Source organism: Metarhizium brunneum, chromosome 5 (genome assembly GCF_013426205.1).
Source record: "Metarhizium brunneum chromosome 5, complete sequence".
Lineage (NCBI taxonomy): Eukaryota > Fungi > Ascomycota > Sordariomycetes > Hypocreales > Clavicipitaceae > Metarhizium > Metarhizium brunneum.
Window position 1 is genome coordinate 305,900 of NC_089426.1, and position 17,987 is coordinate 323,886.

General features: G+C 51.6%; 9 protein-coding genes across 9 annotated transcripts; 2 read left to right on the forward strand and 7 right to left on the reverse strand.

Annotated features, from left to right (window-relative positions):
• Positions 1–775: 775 nt before the first annotated feature.
• Positions 776–1,165, reverse strand: G6M90_00g081700 (uncharacterized protein; the record flags this gene model as incomplete). Its single annotated transcript, XM_014687920.1, has 1 exon — positions 776–1,165. The coding sequence occupies one exon, from the start codon at positions 1,163–1,165 to the stop codon at positions 776–778; it is 390 nt and encodes a 129-aa protein (XP_014543406.1).
• Positions 1,166–1,825: 660 nt separating this feature from the next.
• hyuC (N-carbamoyl-L-amino-acid hydrolase) lies at positions 1,826–3,403 on the reverse strand (the record flags this gene model as incomplete). Its single annotated transcript, XM_014687921.1, has 4 exons — positions 1,826–1,898; positions 1,957–2,784; positions 2,841–3,158; positions 3,231–3,403. The coding sequence occupies 4 exons, from the start codon at positions 3,401–3,403 to the stop codon at positions 1,826–1,828; spliced, it is 1,392 nt and encodes a 463-aa protein (XP_014543407.1).
• A 985-nt stretch (positions 3,404–4,388) lies between these two features.
• G6M90_00g081720 (uncharacterized protein) lies at positions 4,389–4,761 on the reverse strand (the record flags this gene model as incomplete). The annotated part of the gene is made up of 3 exons (XM_014687922.1): positions 4,389–4,429; positions 4,507–4,593; positions 4,677–4,761. The coding sequence occupies 3 exons, from the start codon at positions 4,759–4,761 to the stop codon at positions 4,389–4,391; spliced, it is 213 nt and encodes a 70-aa protein (XP_014543408.1).
• A 708-nt stretch (positions 4,762–5,469) lies between these two features.
• Positions 5,470–6,471, forward strand: EPHX2_1 (Bifunctional epoxide hydrolase 2; the record flags this gene model as incomplete). Its single annotated transcript, XM_014687923.1, has 1 exon — positions 5,470–6,471. The coding sequence occupies one exon, from the start codon at positions 5,470–5,472 to the stop codon at positions 6,469–6,471; it is 1,002 nt and encodes a 333-aa protein (XP_014543409.1).
• Positions 6,472–7,014: 543 nt separating this feature from the next.
• Positions 7,015–7,474, reverse strand: G6M90_00g081740 (uncharacterized protein; the record flags this gene model as incomplete). Its single annotated transcript, XM_014687924.1, has 2 exons — positions 7,015–7,178; positions 7,237–7,474. The coding sequence occupies 2 exons, from the start codon at positions 7,472–7,474 to the stop codon at positions 7,015–7,017; spliced, it is 402 nt and encodes a 133-aa protein (XP_014543410.1).
• A 633-nt stretch (positions 7,475–8,107) lies between these two features.
• G6M90_00g081750 (uncharacterized protein) lies at positions 8,108–8,401 on the reverse strand (the record flags this gene model as incomplete). Its single annotated transcript, XM_066131183.1, has 1 exon — positions 8,108–8,401. The coding sequence occupies one exon, from the start codon at positions 8,399–8,401 to the stop codon at positions 8,108–8,110; it is 294 nt and encodes a 97-aa protein (XP_065987433.1).
• Positions 8,402–8,735: 334 nt separating this feature from the next.
• Positions 8,736–9,596, reverse strand: G6M90_00g081760 (uncharacterized protein; the record flags this gene model as incomplete). Its single annotated transcript, XM_014687925.2, has 2 exons — positions 8,736–9,477; positions 9,535–9,596. 2 exons carry the CDS (start codon positions 9,594–9,596, stop codon positions 8,736–8,738), a joined length of 804 nt encoding a protein of 267 aa, XP_014543411.2.
• Positions 9,597–13,850: 4,254 nt separating this feature from the next.
• Dars1 (Aspartate--tRNA ligase, cytoplasmic) lies at positions 13,851–15,512 on the forward strand (the record flags this gene model as incomplete). The annotated part of the gene is made up of 4 exons (XM_014687926.1): positions 13,851–13,895; positions 13,945–14,631; positions 14,726–15,000; positions 15,086–15,512. The coding sequence occupies 4 exons, from the start codon at positions 13,851–13,853 to the stop codon at positions 15,510–15,512; spliced, it is 1,434 nt and encodes a 477-aa protein (XP_014543412.1).
• Positions 15,513–16,382: 870 nt separating this feature from the next.
• vrtI_1 (Oxidoreductase vrtI) lies at positions 16,383–17,323 on the reverse strand (the record flags this gene model as incomplete). Its single annotated transcript, XM_014687927.1, has 3 exons — positions 16,383–16,895; positions 16,965–16,998; positions 17,067–17,323. 3 exons carry the CDS (start codon positions 17,321–17,323, stop codon positions 16,383–16,385), a joined length of 804 nt encoding a protein of 267 aa, XP_014543413.1.
• Between the last annotated feature and the right edge of the window lie 664 nt (positions 17,324–17,987).

Below are 17,987 nucleotides of genomic sequence, written 5' to 3' on the forward strand. Positions count from 1 at the left end.
CGAGTTTGCATATTGTCAGGCACTTCTTCACTGACGCCGATGTACTTGGTTTCTTTCAAACTACATAATCCTGTATGAGCTATTGAGAAATCCATCTCAGTCTAGTGCGAGGACCCCTACATGATAGGTATAAAGTCCAATTGTTCTGATTTGAGAAAGGCCTCTAGCGGGTTGATTAGACTGACTACCCCCCATGCTATTTACTATCAAGAAGAAGGAAAGCAAGTTTACATACGCTGCGACACATCCAGTTCAGTCAGTTGCGAAGGATTCACATCACCACCGGCTTCCCCGGAGGATTTCGTCCGAAATCACATCCAGCATCGAGAAGCACGTCTGAGGCATAGAATTTAGGCTTCACAAGTATAATTAGGTATGTAGCGTATATTAAAAAGGGACAGCGCAAGAATCGTGGCCAGCCGATACGTGGTCCATAGTGCAAAGAAAGCACTTTCTTACAACAAAGGTATTAACCTAAATCTTTGCTATCTTCCCCTAGTTATTTAAAGTTATTTCAGCCGTGTATACTTTGGAGACTATTAGAGCAGTCTGTATGTAGTTTTCTATTTCTCTTCTCTGTCAACGAGTGCGTGTCCTAGATTAAAATACGAGTCATCTAACCGGGCCTTCTTCATCGACAAGGTTTGAACTGGTTTGAACTATGCTGCAAGGTCCAGCGCACAAGGATTCCGTCCACGTTCCCTGCCGCGGTGCGGCCTCTGGTGCATTGAACACCTCAGTCTGTACGGCTCAAGACACATATGTCTCACAAAGCCTATGGCGCGGCCTCATGAGACTGACGGCAGTGCTCTGTACTCTTGAATAGTCCATCAACCCGTGTTTTATCCTGATCAAAGAGATTGCAGTAAATCTCAGTGCCGCAAAATTGTTCCAAGATAGGTCGAAACTTAAAATTGGGATTAGGGTGCGTGTCGTTGCAGAGCTTGAACTGTCTGGGGTTGGCTTTCCATTCTCCGTCTTGCCACGGAAGCTTCGGCTCGGTATCTGGTCGAGCCTCGTGACTGTCAAAGCATTCCCTCGCCTTTTGAAGGCTCAGTTTTTTGCATTCTTGTTCGGTGCCGCCGGGCCCCGATTTCCAGGGCTGTAGTTCAGCGGCCAGGCTCAGCGCAAAGCCAGTAGCAGCAACAATAAAAGAGTACTTCATTGTTGATAGGTGGGGTGCGAAACCGGAGCAAGTAATAAGAAGGTGGTTGTGAGAGCTCAGTGTGGTAGAGTATTGGCAATACGCGTGTGAAGTTATTTCTCCAGCCCAAAACTAATACAGAGGAAATAGCACTATTTATATTCCAACTAGGTAAACGACATCTATCTGAAACTATATGCTGTAAGGTATAAATCCGCAGTACATAGGAAAGGGGGTCGAGTTGTCATGCGATTATTCCCTACATATCAACGCATTAATACAGCATACCTAGTAAATATATAAAGAAGACCAAGGACAAGTTCATGCAGTTAGCTAATGCATGAACATGATTCCCCACTACAACCGATCCATAACGACGTTTCGTGGGCAGAGAAAGGGGGGTCGGCAGATGTTTCCAATACTCGTTAATGCAGGTCGCTAATATATCATGTTCCTGAATCGTTCAACTAGCTTTTAGGTAAAGAAGTCACTGCCAGCTAGCTGCCTGAGACTTCACCCCCATCTAGAGTCAAGTTTTGTGGCCCAGCAGCTAGAATTATCATGCAAGAGTCTGCATTGACGCAAAACAGGCACTGGCCTTGGTGTTGGAACATCTACACATGATGCAAATCGCAAAAAATTACTCTCTAGAACACGAGAGTGTTGACTCCTCATGCAAGATCAATGATTCCCAGACACCAGCATCTTGTCATAATTGATCACTGCCTGCAACAACGCTTGAGCTCCGATGGCACTGCACGCCAGTCAGCAACCGATCGCATGTCCCTGCATAACAAGAAAAAAAAACGTACCAATCTTCAGGACTGCAATATTCCTCAGGATGATGGCTCACGCCATCTTTGCAAGGAACAAATATCATGGTCGTGGGAACCTTTTTGCTCGTATACACGCTGTCGTGTCCGGCTCCGCTTGTCAACGGACTCCATCCGTCGGGCCCGACGATGTCATTAGCCGCCATTTCAACAGCCTTGATGCAGTCCCTGTCGAATTTTGTGGCTTCCGAGTCCGTATCAAGCGACCACTTGAACTTGACACCCTTGCCATCCTCCTTGCTGATGGAATCAAACGATGCAAGACACTCCTCGAGCACCTGGGCGACTACATGATCCTCTGGGTGGCGGATGTCCAGGGAGAAGGTGGCGGTCGAAGCAATCGTGTTGGTGGATGAGTTTGGCGGAATCTTCACCACGCCCGTGGACGCCAGCGCACCGTGCTTCTTTGCAATAGCATTGGAAGAAGCAATCATTTTCGCCGTGGCCAACAACGGGTCGCTCCGCATATCCAACGGCGTCGTTCCCGTATGGGCATCTCGGCCGGTCACAGACACGGTCAACCACTTGTACGCCTGCGCTCCCTGCACAACCCCGATTCTTTTACCAGTTCGTTCTAGGATAGGTCCCTGCTCAATGTGTAGCTCAAAGTGGGCTGTGAGCGGATATCCCGTTTCCGGGTCACTTGAGCACTCGACGCTCCCGACGTAGCCATGCCGCACAAGTTCCGAGTGCATGGTGGCAGATGGATCAAAGATGTCGGCCAAGCTCCACGCCTTCTCGATGGGGATCTTGCCCGCCCAGACTCCGGATGACACCATGGAATTGGGAAATCTGGCACCCTCCTCGCTGTCCATGGTTAGCGAACAGCTCGTCAGTTTCGATCGACGGCAGTGGAAAGATACTTTGTCCAATTAATCGCGCCAACGTCGTAATTTGTCGTGTAGCCGACGTCTTTCAAAGTCCTGAGCACCTCGACGGCAGCGAGGACGCCCAAAATCCCGTCGTACCGACCGCCACGCGGCTGGGTGTCCAGATGGCTTCCCATTGCAATCATCGGGGCGCCAGTTTTGGATGATCCCGCCCTCTTGGCGAATTGGTTTCCCATCTTATCGACGGTCAATTGGCAATCCAGCTTGGCAGTCTCTTGGGCAAACCATTGCCTGACGCGGGCATCATCATCAGACAGGGCAAGCCGCGACATGCCGGTATCGTTGGGGCCACTGTGAGTGTTGGAAAAATGTCATGAGCGTGACGAAATGGTATTTGTATCTCGGGAGCGAAAGTCGACTTACTCTCCATATCTGTTAGCCGCTCCCCATTGACACGTGTAGTGAAGAGTTTCGTTGAGTCTATCGGCATTGATCTTCAGACTCTGAGGTCGTGAGGTGGAGAAGAAGCGCATCGGCCTCGTCAGGAGCGCCGAGTGAGAAGCATAGCCAAGACGCCATGAAGTATTCATCATCATTGCCAGAGAAGGTGATTTACATGCAAATAAAGGGAATGACGAAATGTATTCGAGGAATTTGACGCTGGCGATGTCGCGGACGCGAAGATGTTTAAGCAAACTGTATGGCTGATGCCCCGCACATGTTGTAGCCTCGACTTTTCAGAAAACACGCCCTCTATCTACAACATGAAGATTCGCCCTCTGAACACACGCTCATACGACAACGGTATTTAGGCCGCAATTGTACAGACATCTTGGCCGACAGAAGAGCCACAGGTGAGCAGGTATTCAAAGCGACAAATCAGGTCGCCCACATGCTTGAGATGCATCATCAATATTCCTCGACAAAGGAGCCAATTAGACTTGTGCCACCGCGACAAGCCCCCCATAAAAGAGTCATTTGGCCATGACAGCAGACCACAGCCGAATGATGCCTTTTCTCATAGGACCCCAAGATTACCTTGGTGTCTGCTTCGCTTTTCTGAGAATACCCAACGCAGCCGGATCGTGCTCAGCGGAGGTATTAAAAATCATAACAAGATGGCAACAAAAGAATGCCAGCGAGGTTTGCTCATCCAGGACAGACCGTGCACGAAATCCAATTGCTGCCAACACACAAGCAGTCCAGACATATAATACGAATGGGTTCTCAGTCACCGGCATTCAAGGCGCGCTAATCAGGCAGTGGAACAGAAACCGACGTGGACCAAAGTTCTGGCTTGGACAATGTGTATCATTTTCTTCAATCCCAACATGGGGAACTATCAGTACATGGGCAGTAGCCATAAAGAGAACCCGCATTGCGACGCTCCAGAGGAACAGCATTCATATGCCCTCCCATTACCGCAGATGCTATTATCAATGTCCACACAGGTTCAGGGCGCTCTTTTTTTTATTGCTTCCTTGCTCCTTCCACTCCGTCGGTTATTTCCCACCGCCAATTCGCCGAAATAGATCGCTCATGATGAATTAAAATGTCGTACATCGCAAGACCTTGCGCTGTTTATGCGCCACCCACGAGGATCTGGTTGATGGGGATGTGGACTGCAAGCGCATGGAGGTTAGTGTACGGCCATGGGGGAAAGGGAGAAACAGCGACATGTTGGGGCAGGATCGCATACTCAGCTTGACAACATATCCTACAACACCCATAATCACGAAACCGGTGCCAACGGCCTGGCAGATCTTGGCAAACTCCTTCTTGTCGGCTGTGTCAAGAAACAATGTTAGCATTCGTAGACGTGGTCGCGTGCGAGAAAGGAGAGGCATCGGCGCGAGGGTCGGGGCATACGCTTCTGGCACTTGTTCATGAATTGGACGCCATCCTTCAAAAACTGGCTGGGGGTCTCGACAAGCTCCTGAATCTGATCGGACATGTTGGCGGATTATGCGGTGCGTGGGACAATTGGGGGGAGCAAGAAAGGAATAGGAACAGAAATATGAAATGTTGACGGCGACAGCTGGATGAGGAACTCGACGATTGGGCAGACGGATGTGCGCCCAGTGTCAAGCTGTCCTCAATTTCGTGCACATGTGGTGCCGGGGCCGGATAAACTATCGCCGGAACCTGATCCAGGGGCGCGAGTAGGGGAGCAGGGGAGCGATGTGGGGGAAGAAGACGTGGCCACAGCATGCACCATGATGCACAACGACCAGACCACTTCAATGTTGTCATCAGCGTCTTTCGATATCAATACTCCGTATGCTGATTGCCGCCGTCTTCTTGAACATGGCAGTTTGTTTGCAAGCCTAGTGCGTATCGATAGTCCCGCTCGTAACCCTAACCCTCAACCCTGCATGACCCTTCTCATCTCAAGGGTCGACATGGAGCATGTTCCAAGACGTCTTCCAAGGAGACAACATCATGCTGAGCGGTATATGGCAACCTCCTACCAGACAATCTTACATGACAGCCTCTCACACGTGCAAACTACAACGTGACGTCAGATATGCTGACACCTTCACACAAAATGGTCCGAAAACTCCCCGCCACTAGCCTAGCTGCTCATCCTCAAAACGGCATCTTGGCTCTCCCACCATGGTCACAAAACATCACAACGTAGCATAAGCTCCATGTCAGCACAATGACGCTCCAACTCCCTGCCCGCAACTCATTCGAGGCATCCAAGGGCCACACATACTCGTACATTCACCTTCGCCCCCAGACGCCAGCCAAACCGACCCTTCTCTTCCTCCATGGCTTCCCATCACATATACCCGACTGGACGCGGCAAGTCGACCACTTCGCCTCCCTTGGCTACGGCATCCTCGCCTGCGACCTCCTCGGCTTCGGGCAGAGCAGCAAGCCCACAGATCCGTCCAGCTACCGCCTAAAGCCAATGGCCGACGAACTCTGCCAGCTACTAGACGCAGCCGGCATCAAAGTCGCCATTGGCATCGGACACGACATCGGCTGCACGATTCTCTCCCGCCTCGCAGCCTACCACCCAGACAGATTCACCGCCCTCGTCTTTCTCGCAGTCGGGCCACCAAAGCTAGGCACCCGCTTCGACCTCGACTTGATCAACGACATGACCAGGCGGGCCATGGGGTTCGAGCTACTGGGCTACATCAACTGGCTGAGCGACCGTGACGACGGCAAAACGCAGGCAATGCTCGAAAAGAACGCCGCGTCGGCCATGAGCCTGCTGTTTGCCCGTGACCGCCAAGCGTGGAACGAGTGGTTCCACCCGCTGCACAAGATGCGGCAGTTTGTGACTGAAGACAGACGCGTGCCCATCGGGGAATGGTACACGCACGACTTGCAGCGGCTGCACCTGGAGGCATTCCATAGAGAGGGCGGGTATACCGGCTCTACGCGATGGTACCGCATGTGGCGAGACAACTTGTTTGCGCCCGATGAGAAGGGTTTTGAAGAGCTGCTTCTGACGCGCCCGACGCTGCTTGTCGCGCCGTCCGGGGCAGAACAACAAGAGCAAATGCTGGCTGCGTGGGCGCCGCAACTGACTGTTCACTATGTCGATGCGGGACACTGGGTCCATCTGGAAAGGGCCGCGGAGACGAATGCCGCCATGGAGAGGTTCTTGGATACTCTGAGTAGTAGTGGTGCACCAAGTTTATCCTGACTGCCTATAGGGTAGCGTCGGCCTGGCGTCCATTACAACTCCATCCTAGGCATTGTCTGCTGTGGCCATATTCCGTATTGCGTAGGATGTAATTGCTTTTCGATCTTGGCTTGATGAAACGGGTTGAATACATACCTGAGCGACTTGTGGTTGTGATTGCCGACTTGTTCGTCATGGATAAAACTTTGTTTTTCGTGAAATGAGCGCATTTATATTAAAAAACATAAACAAATGCGAAAATTAAAACATTCCTTCCACTCTAGCTACACAGTTGTTCCATCTATTTGTCTGACTACACAATCTTATACTATACTTGCAACTTATATTATTCCCAGGATGGCATTCGCCCTTCAAACCCCAAGTGCAGCGACAACATTCGACAGAGAGCGAACCTGACATGAATTATTCTCACTTTTCAATTTACTACCGTCCAAGCTAGCCTTGTCAACAAGCCGATCAAACAAACACACACACCCCTTCTCACAGCGCCCCCGACTCCAGCAACCGAATCACCAGCAACCGAATCACCACCAACACATGCTCCTAGGCCGGGAAATGGCAAACAGCCTCAATGTTGTTCCCAACGGGATCCAGCACAAACGCCCCGTAGTAATTGGGATGATAATCCGGTCTCGGGCCCGGCGCGCCGTTATCCTTTGCGCCAGCCCCAACGGCCGCGGCGTGAAAAGCATCAACCGTCGCGCGGTCTACACTCACGCGTCAGCACCATCTACCTGCTTCGGTCAAGTGGGCCAAGAAACCTACCCTCTGCCCTGAAAGCAATATGCGACCCCGAGGCCGTGGCTTCCTTTGTGCCCATGACCCAAAAGTCAGTCGGCTTGTAGTCCTTGACCGCGTCCTTTTTCGACCCCAGCCCGACAACGTGCGGGCCGAACTGGTAGACAATTTCGTAGCCGAGGGGTTTCAGGGCCGCGAGGTACACCTCGAGGCATGCTTGGAATTTATCCTCGGGGACATGGAGGCTGGTGTGGTCGATGGCCATATTGGGGACAGATGCTATGGGAGGAATGGGTTTCGAGTGCTGAGAGTTGGGACGGGGGATCATCTGGCAAACGATGGAGAATATATGTACCGCGTTGAAAGGGTGACACAACGGTGCTCGGTGTCTTGAAATGTCCGATTCATGGTGTAAAGCTTAATATGGGAGGCGGAGCGTGAAGTCCAGCGCTCCTGGCAAATCGTCACGGTCGTGGCAGAACGGGTCTGCATTGGTGGCGTTTTACCGTGAGTTTATCGCGGGGTCGACAAAATAAACTCGACACGACCCGGTGTTGTATCTGCAGTTGGGAATGGCGATATTTTGTACCCGCGCCGCGTCCCGATCACGGTGAGCTGGGCCTGCATCTCCTAGCCGTGAAAAGTAAAGCTCGCAGCTCAGCCATTACCGTCTTCCGTGCCGGGATAGAGCTTCCTGCATTTGGGTGCGCCCAATTTCGGTCTCCCGCGTTTCAAGTGGCACTTGTCAATATCATATTTTCATCTTAAAGCGTAAGATTAATAATTATATTATGCTAATCGGAACAAGTACACGTCCCTGCTTTCCGGAGAATGCTCATGCTGAAACTCGCTTTAATGAATGTGGCGAATTGCCGCTTCCTTCAAGTCTTCAACGTTATCAGGCGTTGTCCTTGTCCTTGGGGTCATTTTGGTGTGTTCCCGACTCTGTCGAGCGTCCATTCATGTCATCCTCAATCTTGGGCGCTGGGCCGGCTTGAACGTCTGATGTCTGTTTCCACCTCTTTTCCCCTGGCTTTGGCGGATGATGGCCCTGCCTCTTCTGGCACAGGCGGAAGTACCGAGTCTGAGCTGACAGATCTACGATTGCGGCCCGCGAGTCGTGCTCGTGGCGGTAGCGGAGGAGTCTGGGACTGGCTTTGCGGTGGTGCCATTGGCATCTGTCCCGCTGCATGCTGGTTCATGTATGTTGCGGGAATCTGAGGTCTGTCACCACTCTCGCCATACCAATCTTGGACCAGTTTTTCGCCTTGTGCGGGATTTCCATATGTATACTTTGCATGGACGCCCAGCAGCTCCATGGGATATCGATAGCGCAAGCCCTATTGTCTCCAAAGTGAGAACTTCTGGCTAAACGTTTTCTCTTGCCACTGCGCACGCAGTCGCTCCTGGTCTTCCTCATTCCGGGCTGGGATATATCTGGTCAGAAAGATGGACGGGAGAAAAAGCAAGATCCACGATATTGTGCCTCCTCGGAGCGCGCCCTCGCCAGACATGAGGCAGATAAATCAATGGTAAGATTCCAAGAACCCAAGGAGAAAAACAGCAGGCAGGACAGTGAGGATGATTATCCCCCAGTACGGGGTATTGCCACAATTGCTCCAAGCACAGCTCCCCGGTATATGACGAACCTGGTTGATGCTGTTACCACTATCGTCACCATTGCTGGGTCCGCCCCTGCCGTCGCTTGTCGGTCTGGGAGTTGAGGTTGGATTTCTGCAGTCCGTAATGTAGGGCATGTATATGTAATTGCGAGTCGCAGCGGCACCGGTGGGACGAGAAGTGCTTGCCAAGAATGCAGAGACCAAGGTGTAGGTATATGCGGTGTCATCGTAGTCAATTGTAGTCCTGATCGTAGTTGCCGACTTGATGGAGACCTGGTCAATCACTTCCTCAGGTACCAAAACCTGGCTGCTAGCTGTGACTGTAAAGGGTGTCGGGCAACTCGAGGGTGCCGTAAGCTCCATGGTCTGGAAGAAATCGGTGCTCGTAAAATCCGTCTGGTTATAGTCACGCGTAGAACTTGTTAGATTCGAAGCGGGGATTGCTCCCGGCGAGTAAAACCGCTGGACATACACCACATCATCTGAGCCATCGCCAATGAGGTAGGCATGGCCGTCATAGTAGGAACTGCTGCTTGTCGTCGTGTAGGCCTTGATTGGTGTGGCGGTAACAGTAATGGAGGGTTTCAGGGTGACGGGAGTACAGTGAGTGTGCGATGTGGTAATGGCCACAGTTCTGTCAGCATACCTATTCCTCTATGTGGATCGCGTGACGGTCTGGATATAGACTCTTGTAATAGTCCACTTGGCGGCGTTCGCTGTGCTCGTAACCAAAATTGCCAGCCAAAGAACCTTGGTGGAAGCCATGGTGATGACGGTTCGGGTCCTTTGCCAGTGTTTTGGGCGATGGGATGGAAGAGTAACGCTGGTAAAAGTATGAAATGTTGAGAAATTGCCCGCGAGTGTTTTTATCTGTCTCTAGGGGGAGGCTCAAGGCCTCCGGATCCCAGGCCCATCGTGACGATGGCGGCTCGTGAGTAGGACTAGCGAAATCTTTCCAGCCCTTCCAGACCACTCGGTTGACGAAGCTGAGGTCCAACTGAACGACGCTCGTGGACAAGGCCAGGGTGGTTTAGATCAATTGATGGTTCCTCGGACGGTGCCTGAGCCAACATGGATGGATCATGCCGGGATTGCGACGGGCCTAGTGAGACGTAGAGCAAGCGGACTTTGAGTCTCAGATATTAGCCGCAAAATACTCCGTACTCCGTAGTGATTTTGTTCTTGGGAAGCACGGGGACCGCAGTTTCGGCTACATTCGAGTCGTAGCCCTCGTCGAGTTGGTGACGAGTTTAGTCATGGACGAGTCAGGGACAGACCAGCCCATACAAAGTGCAAGAGCAAGTGGATCCTGCCTCATCGCGGCTTCCCTCTTTGTGAAATCGCGACGTCCTTCCGCGACCGACATTAAACCAACCTCCAAGTGCATCTTGTGTCGCGCCAACAACCAACTCCATCTGCTCAAGCTGGCTTCTCATTTCGCACAGAGCTAAGAGCAATTCCAAAGCGGAACCCTTTGTTATTTGCCAACAAACACGGCCGACCCGTCACGTTGTGCATACGCCTCGCTCGGACAAGCATCATGCATGGGAAATTGGGCATTTCACCCTGATCAAGCCAGTAGGCCCAGGCACGATAACGGCTCTTTTGTGCCAACGCGGACGGATTCTTTCTGGGACATGCAACCAGATCGTGCATTTATTCAACTCGAGCGAGTCGCGACAATATTCAGCCCAAGTCGCACAACGGTTGCCTCAATGTACGGAATACATAATGAATGCTGCCCTGCCTTCGAGGCCCCTGACTTCCAATATCGTAACCGAGGTTCCGGATTCGGCGCACCACATTATTGTGGCCTTGGCGTTTGTGCAACCAAATGATGAGCCTCCATCATGCCCTTGTCTGGTACAGTTTCTGCCAAGAAATAGATGGGCGACGTAACTCTGCTATGCAGAATACGGAGTTACATTGGCGGAAACACTGTGTCTCTGTGTATTGGCAGTAGGTCGCGATGCCCTGTACGCGACTGGGGTTTCCTCTTGAGATGCGCCAACTTTCTGCTTCACCAGGTTAGTGATGAAGTTCGGTAGGTATTTTATCGAGGACTTTCGATGTACTAAAGACTTCCCTTCCATGAGGGTCAATAGATTCTCAATTAGGCCAGACCATTGCCACGCCTGATGATTCATCTGTCAAAACGTCGCCGTGTCACCCTCATCACAGTTGGTTGCCGCAACAAATCATACATCTATCCAAGCAATACCCAACTACACATAGCTGGGCCGACGAGCACACGAGTGCTAACGAGCTGGTAAAAACTGCCACACGCAGAAGCCGTGATGATTGTGACATTTAGGATGGAATATCACAATCATGTCTGCGCTTACCACAGCCCCAGAAATGCACAAGCTATCAAAGACTACTTGAGTTATGGTCAAATTGGGCAGGCAGTCAAGGCGACAATCTCGAAAGACAGGATTTGTGAAGCACAGAAACGCATGTGTAAGCTGTCGCAGAGTGAAGAGCCGGAAGCCAGTTGACGGTGGTAGATTCGACGGACTTGCGAGCACATGAGATTGGCGTCGGCTTTCAACGAGTAATTCAGGCCTAAAGACAGCCAACGATGGTAGGCTACAAAGCCCCAAAAATATATGCGACAGCAGAGTGTTCCGTGTCGTTGAGGAACGTCGCTACAAAAGTCTGGGGCAGTGCATCTGCGTGGATGAGATTAACTAGCCGAGAGTCAACGGGCGGGCTACAGAACAACTGAAGAGTCAAAATCCGGGGCATGATGACTGGGGAAAGATTTCGGCTTGGAAAATAACCGACAACAGTGGCACGCAGGGTGTATTGGTTTATCGGGCATGAGCCCAACACACTTAGCTCGTACTCAAAGCAATCCAGGTGAAGGTACAGGGAGACTTATGTTGACCAATTCAGAGAGCAGACGGCACAGTATCTGGCAATATTGGCTATGGCCTGCGTCGTCTCATTAAAGAAACAAATCACTTTGGTCATACATGCTAGTATCTGGCCAATGGCTACAACCGAGTGTTTCAGACTCTTTTACAAGATCATCATGCATTGATGACCAAGTATGCAGTATGTGGCTATGAGCATTGCTTCTCTGCTCAGGTCAATTAGTGTTGATGACGGAACTATTGGCGACAAAGTCTTTCGTCGGCTTAGCTATAGCTTGTCAAAAGCTTGGAACACGACTTACAGAGGAGACCTATCAAAGAAGCGTGTTAAAATCTGGTCATATGACAATAACGAGGGGAGATATACACAAACTCGCTCAAGAGACTTCTGAAGACAAAGCCCTCAAAGCTCAAAGGCATGGAGAGCGCTTGTGTAACTGATCACAATATGTGCAACGAAGTAACACCAACAATTTTGACAATCGAAACTCTTCTTAGCAAGGAGTAGCAACCATATTCGCTTTCGGTCACCTGGTGCCTGACGTGTACAAAGAACGGTACAAAAACCGAGCTTTCTACAGAGTCAATTTCCTCAATAGTAGGCAAGTTGCTACCATATGTAGAAATAGATGGACAAAGGCAGGATCTCTATTACGAGAGCTGTAACCGTCGGTTCAACATTACTCTGTAGACGCGCGGGCACCTACGACTTAGAAGGGCCAATAAAGTCGGGAACAGCGCTGTACTTTGAACAATACAACAGCCTCGTCAAGGTGTCTACAACATCCCATGACGATGCCCGACCGAACGAGCCGGATGATACTATGCAAACTACCCCGATTGGAAACACATCGAGTCTTTCTTGTGACATCAAACTCGAGCAGCACAAGAATGGCAGGGTTGCAACCTTGGGTATGATCATGAAACGGATGCCAGTCGAAATATTATAAGCAAATGTCACTACCAGCTTGAAACCTGCTTCGCCCTGAGGCACCAGACAAACCGGTCATATAGTTTCATTCCCGCGGCCAAACACTTGTTGCTACCACTATGGTTCCTGCAAAGCTAGGTACATACATATCCATTAGGGGGGGATGTTGGGCCAGGTCACGGATGCCGTTGGGCTTCAGAGCCTTTCGAGTACGTTGTATTCTTTGAAAGACACCTACTTTTATATACATGCTGAGTTTGGGTTTTGGTCATCCAAGCCCTCATCCATCGCCACACATCTTCAGCTATTCCCATCGCTGTTGGATTCCTTGTATACATTACGTCACACAATTAATCGTGTCTGCAAGATTGCAAGTACGTCTCTCTTTAGGCCTTGTACTCCCTCTGGTGCAACTACTGTCTTGAATCAATTCACTACTCTGTTCAATTGCAGCTACAGACTAGGCTATAGATTCCATCCGCCATACGCTGTCATGAGTTACCTACCAACATGACACCATTGCGTCAAATACCTCTGGTCTACCGCTTCCCATGGAAATCGGCTAGTTCTGCCTCAACAACACTCAGTTAAAAGCCTCTGTTGGTATTCCGTCCACAAGCGAACAAGCAAAGATGCAGATAATCAGCGGTGAGGAGACTGGACATGCTAGAACCCGTCTTCGGTGGCGGCTGCATGAATTGAATGCATGTGGCTAGCTGCGTCTTCCATTTATGGAACATGCCGTCTCGGATCTTACCACGGAGCAAGTTATGCCGTAATACGCGTCTTATTGGGCTTTTGCTGCGAGAATACCCAACGGTGCACAAATGGTTTCATGTCGGCTTTGGCTTGATTCACAACTCACATCTGACCATTACGTACGTCGACAGAAAAGCTGAAGAAAACAAGCAATGGCTCATTCATACCCCCGACCCCGGGACCTCAAATCTGCCTAGCCTGTTTCTACATGCATTGCATGTTGCTTTGCAGAAATAGGAGCCGCCAAAAACTGCTACGGTGGGCTCCCACCACAACAAGACGATCCTCTGCGCACTTGAGGATGCCGCCATCCAAGAGGGGAAAAAACAGGCTATTTCGTCAACTGTCCTCGCGCCAGAAACTTCTCTTCCCTATCCCGGTGTTGCTATCGACGCTGCTGTCCCAATAATCCCCTGAATAACCGGCGCCGAGCCCTTACGCACAAGCACCATGCCCTCATCTGAAAACGGCGCTGCCATCAAGGCGAAGAGCACGGTAAGTCGTTGGTTCTATCATGGATGGTAGTCTTAACACATTTGACTAGGCCAATTTGGCGTTTCACGGCTTCAAGGAGGAGAAGATGGTCTTTGATGCCAGAGTCAATGCTGTCTTGAAACCCGAGCTCCCAGAGCAGCTGCGGTTGGAGCTTAGAATTTGCGAGACGTTTGTTGAAGCTACTATTGACGCCAAGGCTATTGCAGAGGCGGTGTGGCACAGGGCTCAGAAGTTGACACCGGAATCCATTGTCAGAGTAACAGGCCATGTCCAACTGGTCAATGGGAATTCCGGTGGACACAAGGCCTTCACAACAATCCATGTGAAAAACTTGGACATCATTGCTCTGGCGTCTCCGGACCTGCCAAAGTTGCGCGGCAAGGAACTCTCCGGAGTTGGGCTCGAGGAGCGGCTCGATCATCGCATTCTTGATGTGCGCCGCGCCGCCTCCGGAGCCATCTTCAAGCTCCATTCGGGCATGTGCCAGCTGATTGTCGAGTTCCTTTGTTTAAACGGCTTCCATTGGATTCACACGCCACGCATCATCACGGCCACCATCCCCGGCGACAACGAGTACTTCCATTTGCCATACTTTGGCCAGGATGCATGGCTGGCCCAGAGCTCGCAGCATCACAAACAGATGGCTCTTTCTATGGACATGCAGCGCGTGTTTGAGATTGGGCCCGTGTTCCGTGCTGAAGTCAAGTCGAGCAAGTCTACGAGACATATGACCGAGGTAGGCTCACACCCCAACCCTCCCCTCTGCCTCAAACGCCCCTGCTCCCACGTTGTCATTGGGAAATGACGGTTGACCAACCATGGGAATCCAGTTCACCGTCCTGGATATAGCCATGGCTTTTCAGGACGACTACCACGAGGTGGCCGAGCTGATTGAATCCATGCTGGTGTTTGTCTTTCGGGGTCTTCAAGAACGCAAACAGTACAAGCCGCTCGTTGAGATCGTTCAACATCTGTATCCCTGTGCCAGGCCGTTCCGAATTGGCCTGGATGAGCACGGCAAAGTCCCGCGCATCACATTTCTCGAGGCCAAGCGCATTCTGAGAGAGGAGCTTGGCCTCGAATCAGACGACGGAAAGAACTTTACGTAAGTCAGTCCACTGATGCCATGATGCATGTTGTGTGCCTTTTCCCCCAGCTCCAAGCACTGACGGGATGCCTCGAGCGTATAGAGACCAAGAAGAAGCTGCCCTTGGCCGGCACTTTCGCGAGTCTCCTCGTCTGGGGAGTACAGACGTCTTCACCATTGATCAGTATCCCGCGTCTATGCGCCAGTTCAACTCGCAAGCAAACGCGGATGCGCCGGGCTTCTCCAACACGTGGGATACCATTGTTGGCGGGCGGGAGATTTGCTCCGGCAGTCAGCGCATCAACTCGTATGACGAGCTGCGCGAGGCCATGCGCGCGGGAGTCTGTGGTCCGCCGCTGGACCCCGAGGCCGACGAGTGGCAGCCTTACCTGACTGCATTCAAGAGCGGCATGCCGCGGCATGGCGGTTGCGGATTGGGCGTGAACAGGCTGTTGCAGGGGTTCCTGGGGTTGGAAGATGTTCGTGAAGTCACACTATTCCCCAGGGATGTGAATAGGTTGAAACCCTAGGGGCTTGGGGGGACCGGCCGAAATACAAGAGTCAATGGTACTCCGTACAGAAGATCTCTAATCTAATCGATCTAGGGGTTGATTTGCACTCTGCAAATGCTGCCCGTTGCGAATGTGGCCGTTCGGGTGGCTGGTAGGTATGTACGTAATGAGAGTCCCCGAATTCATTACGGCGTACTCCGTACTCCGTAAAAGTCCGAGAAATGAGACACGCTGTCCCTTGTGCCTCGTCGATTGGACCTCTCCATGCGTTTCGCTTGGCCATGGATTTGGTGCGCCGGATACGCCCAGATACCTTCGGGGCTTAGACACTCATGGCCAAGCAAAAGCCATCGTCATGTGTAGTATAACCACGGACATACGTAAGATGCGTGCTATAAGCGCCCGGCTGTAGTTGGTCTGTCCCTCGCCTCTGTAGAGTGAGATGATATATGTCATTATGCACGGGGAATCAAGGATCCTTGGATAGCCCACACGTCTTGTTCGCGGCTGAACGGCCGGTAGACCAGAGACATCAATGCATGAAAGGCGCACCCCCCTCCACGAGCCGAGAGTCAAGATCGGTCTACGGGGTACAAGGCTCCTCCCGCCCTTGACAAAAGCCACATGCATGAGGGAGGGATCCGACTTGCTGACATGGAGATGCTGGGTCTCTTCCGGCCCTCGAATTCCGGCGCTTATGCACATGCGGCCGGCCAGCCGTGTTTAATTCCGCAGATGAGGCTTTCCCAGTGTCGACCGCAACTACGTAAAGCCCAGCCTGAAGCAAGTATGTATTGTAGGTACATGTACGGAGTACGGAGTAGCAACGACAACATCTTCACATCTACTCGGCAGTATCCAGGCTAATAACACGCCTAGGTAAACTAGCTAAACCTTGTACGGCCGCAAAAGATAGATAATTCCGTTCCTCACCCTCTTGGGACCTGGCGGAGCGACGACGCGATGCACAGTCGAGTGCAGGCGCCCGCCAGATTGAGCCGCAAGCTCATCCGCAACGTTGATGAGCACGGTACCATCGATGACGGGGACCGTCTCCCAGTCGTCCGTCTGCTTCCCCTCCTTGTCGTAGATGGGTATCTGAGTCGTCACCTCGTCATACCATAGCAGTGTGGCGAGGCCGAAATCCGTGTGCCACGGGTGAATAACGTGGCCAGGCTCGTGCATGGGAGGCTTGTACAACAGCTTGAGAGCGGTATCGCTGGGGACGGCGGCATCATCGCTCAGCTCGGGGATGCGGATATCCAGGGCGGCGCAGAGCTCGGCAACGACCGTCTGAATGGCACCGTGAAAGGAGTTGATGGTGCGCGTGATGCGCTCCTTTTCCGGCTCGAAAGTGGCGGGTAAGACCCATTTGCCAAGTTGATACTCATCGCGCGCAATCTGATCAAGGGGTTAGTAGATGAGGAGACTGACACGACGAGACAGCTTTGCCTACAAGGGCACACTCACTTCGTAATATTCGAACCCCTTGCCGGCATGATAACTACCAGTTGGAAGGAGAAGCCGTCAGTAATAGGCAGGAGCTTAACGTGTCTTGACATTTTCTCTCACCCTCGCTCCATTCCCTCGCGAGCGCTCTGTGTCTTTTCGTTGCTATCATGGGGCAGATTGAAGAAGGCATGCCCGGTTTTGAAGATGGTTGGTATGTCCTCAAAGATGGCGTTCGTGCTGGGACCCTGGAGGTTTAGGTAAAACATGCCCACCGTTTGGCAGGCTGTTACTAGCTTCTGAACCTCGGCGGCATCTTTGTTTGCGAGGGCTTCGTAGTTGACTACGGCGAGAGAGGCCATCTTCTCGGGAGAAGACATGATGGTGGTATTGGGTGTGAATGTTCAAAGTACGACGAAAGGCAGAAGTCGGGAATGGTCTGTGAGACTAGAGACTAGATGGAAAAGGAGCAACAGAAAAAGAAAGCAAAGAAAGGAAAGGAAAGGAAGAGAGGGGTAGGGGGATTGCCTGGTTTACAGCCCGTTGCAGAACAGATCACGGACTATCTTCCATCCAGTTTCTCATAGCTACGACCCACGTTGATCCCCAAAAGACTTGGTTGATCTGCAACCATGTATGATTGCAATGCTGTCACGCATGACGGCCCGCGATTCTTTGCCACAACATACTTGCATGCTCGTGCTTCTCGGGGCGGCCTACTCTGTACTCGTTGGAACAAGGGATCCCAAGCATTGACGCCAAAAGCAATTGTGGAAGAGACCGGCGAGAAACATGCATACGTACCAAGTTACTACCGCATTCACAATGGGACGGCACAAACGCCATCATGCATCTAGCCCAAAACACGACTGCAGTCTTGGAGAGTTGCACAATGGTTGGGACGGCCCCTTGCTGTGCCAACAAAGAACGAACCCCCATCAAGAGACAGGCTGAGACGAGACAGTAAGAAAGTACGGAACACAGCCAGCCACATGTTTGATCTTCCTTGCTATCCTTTCCGCAGAGACTGTCGATCGTGTGATT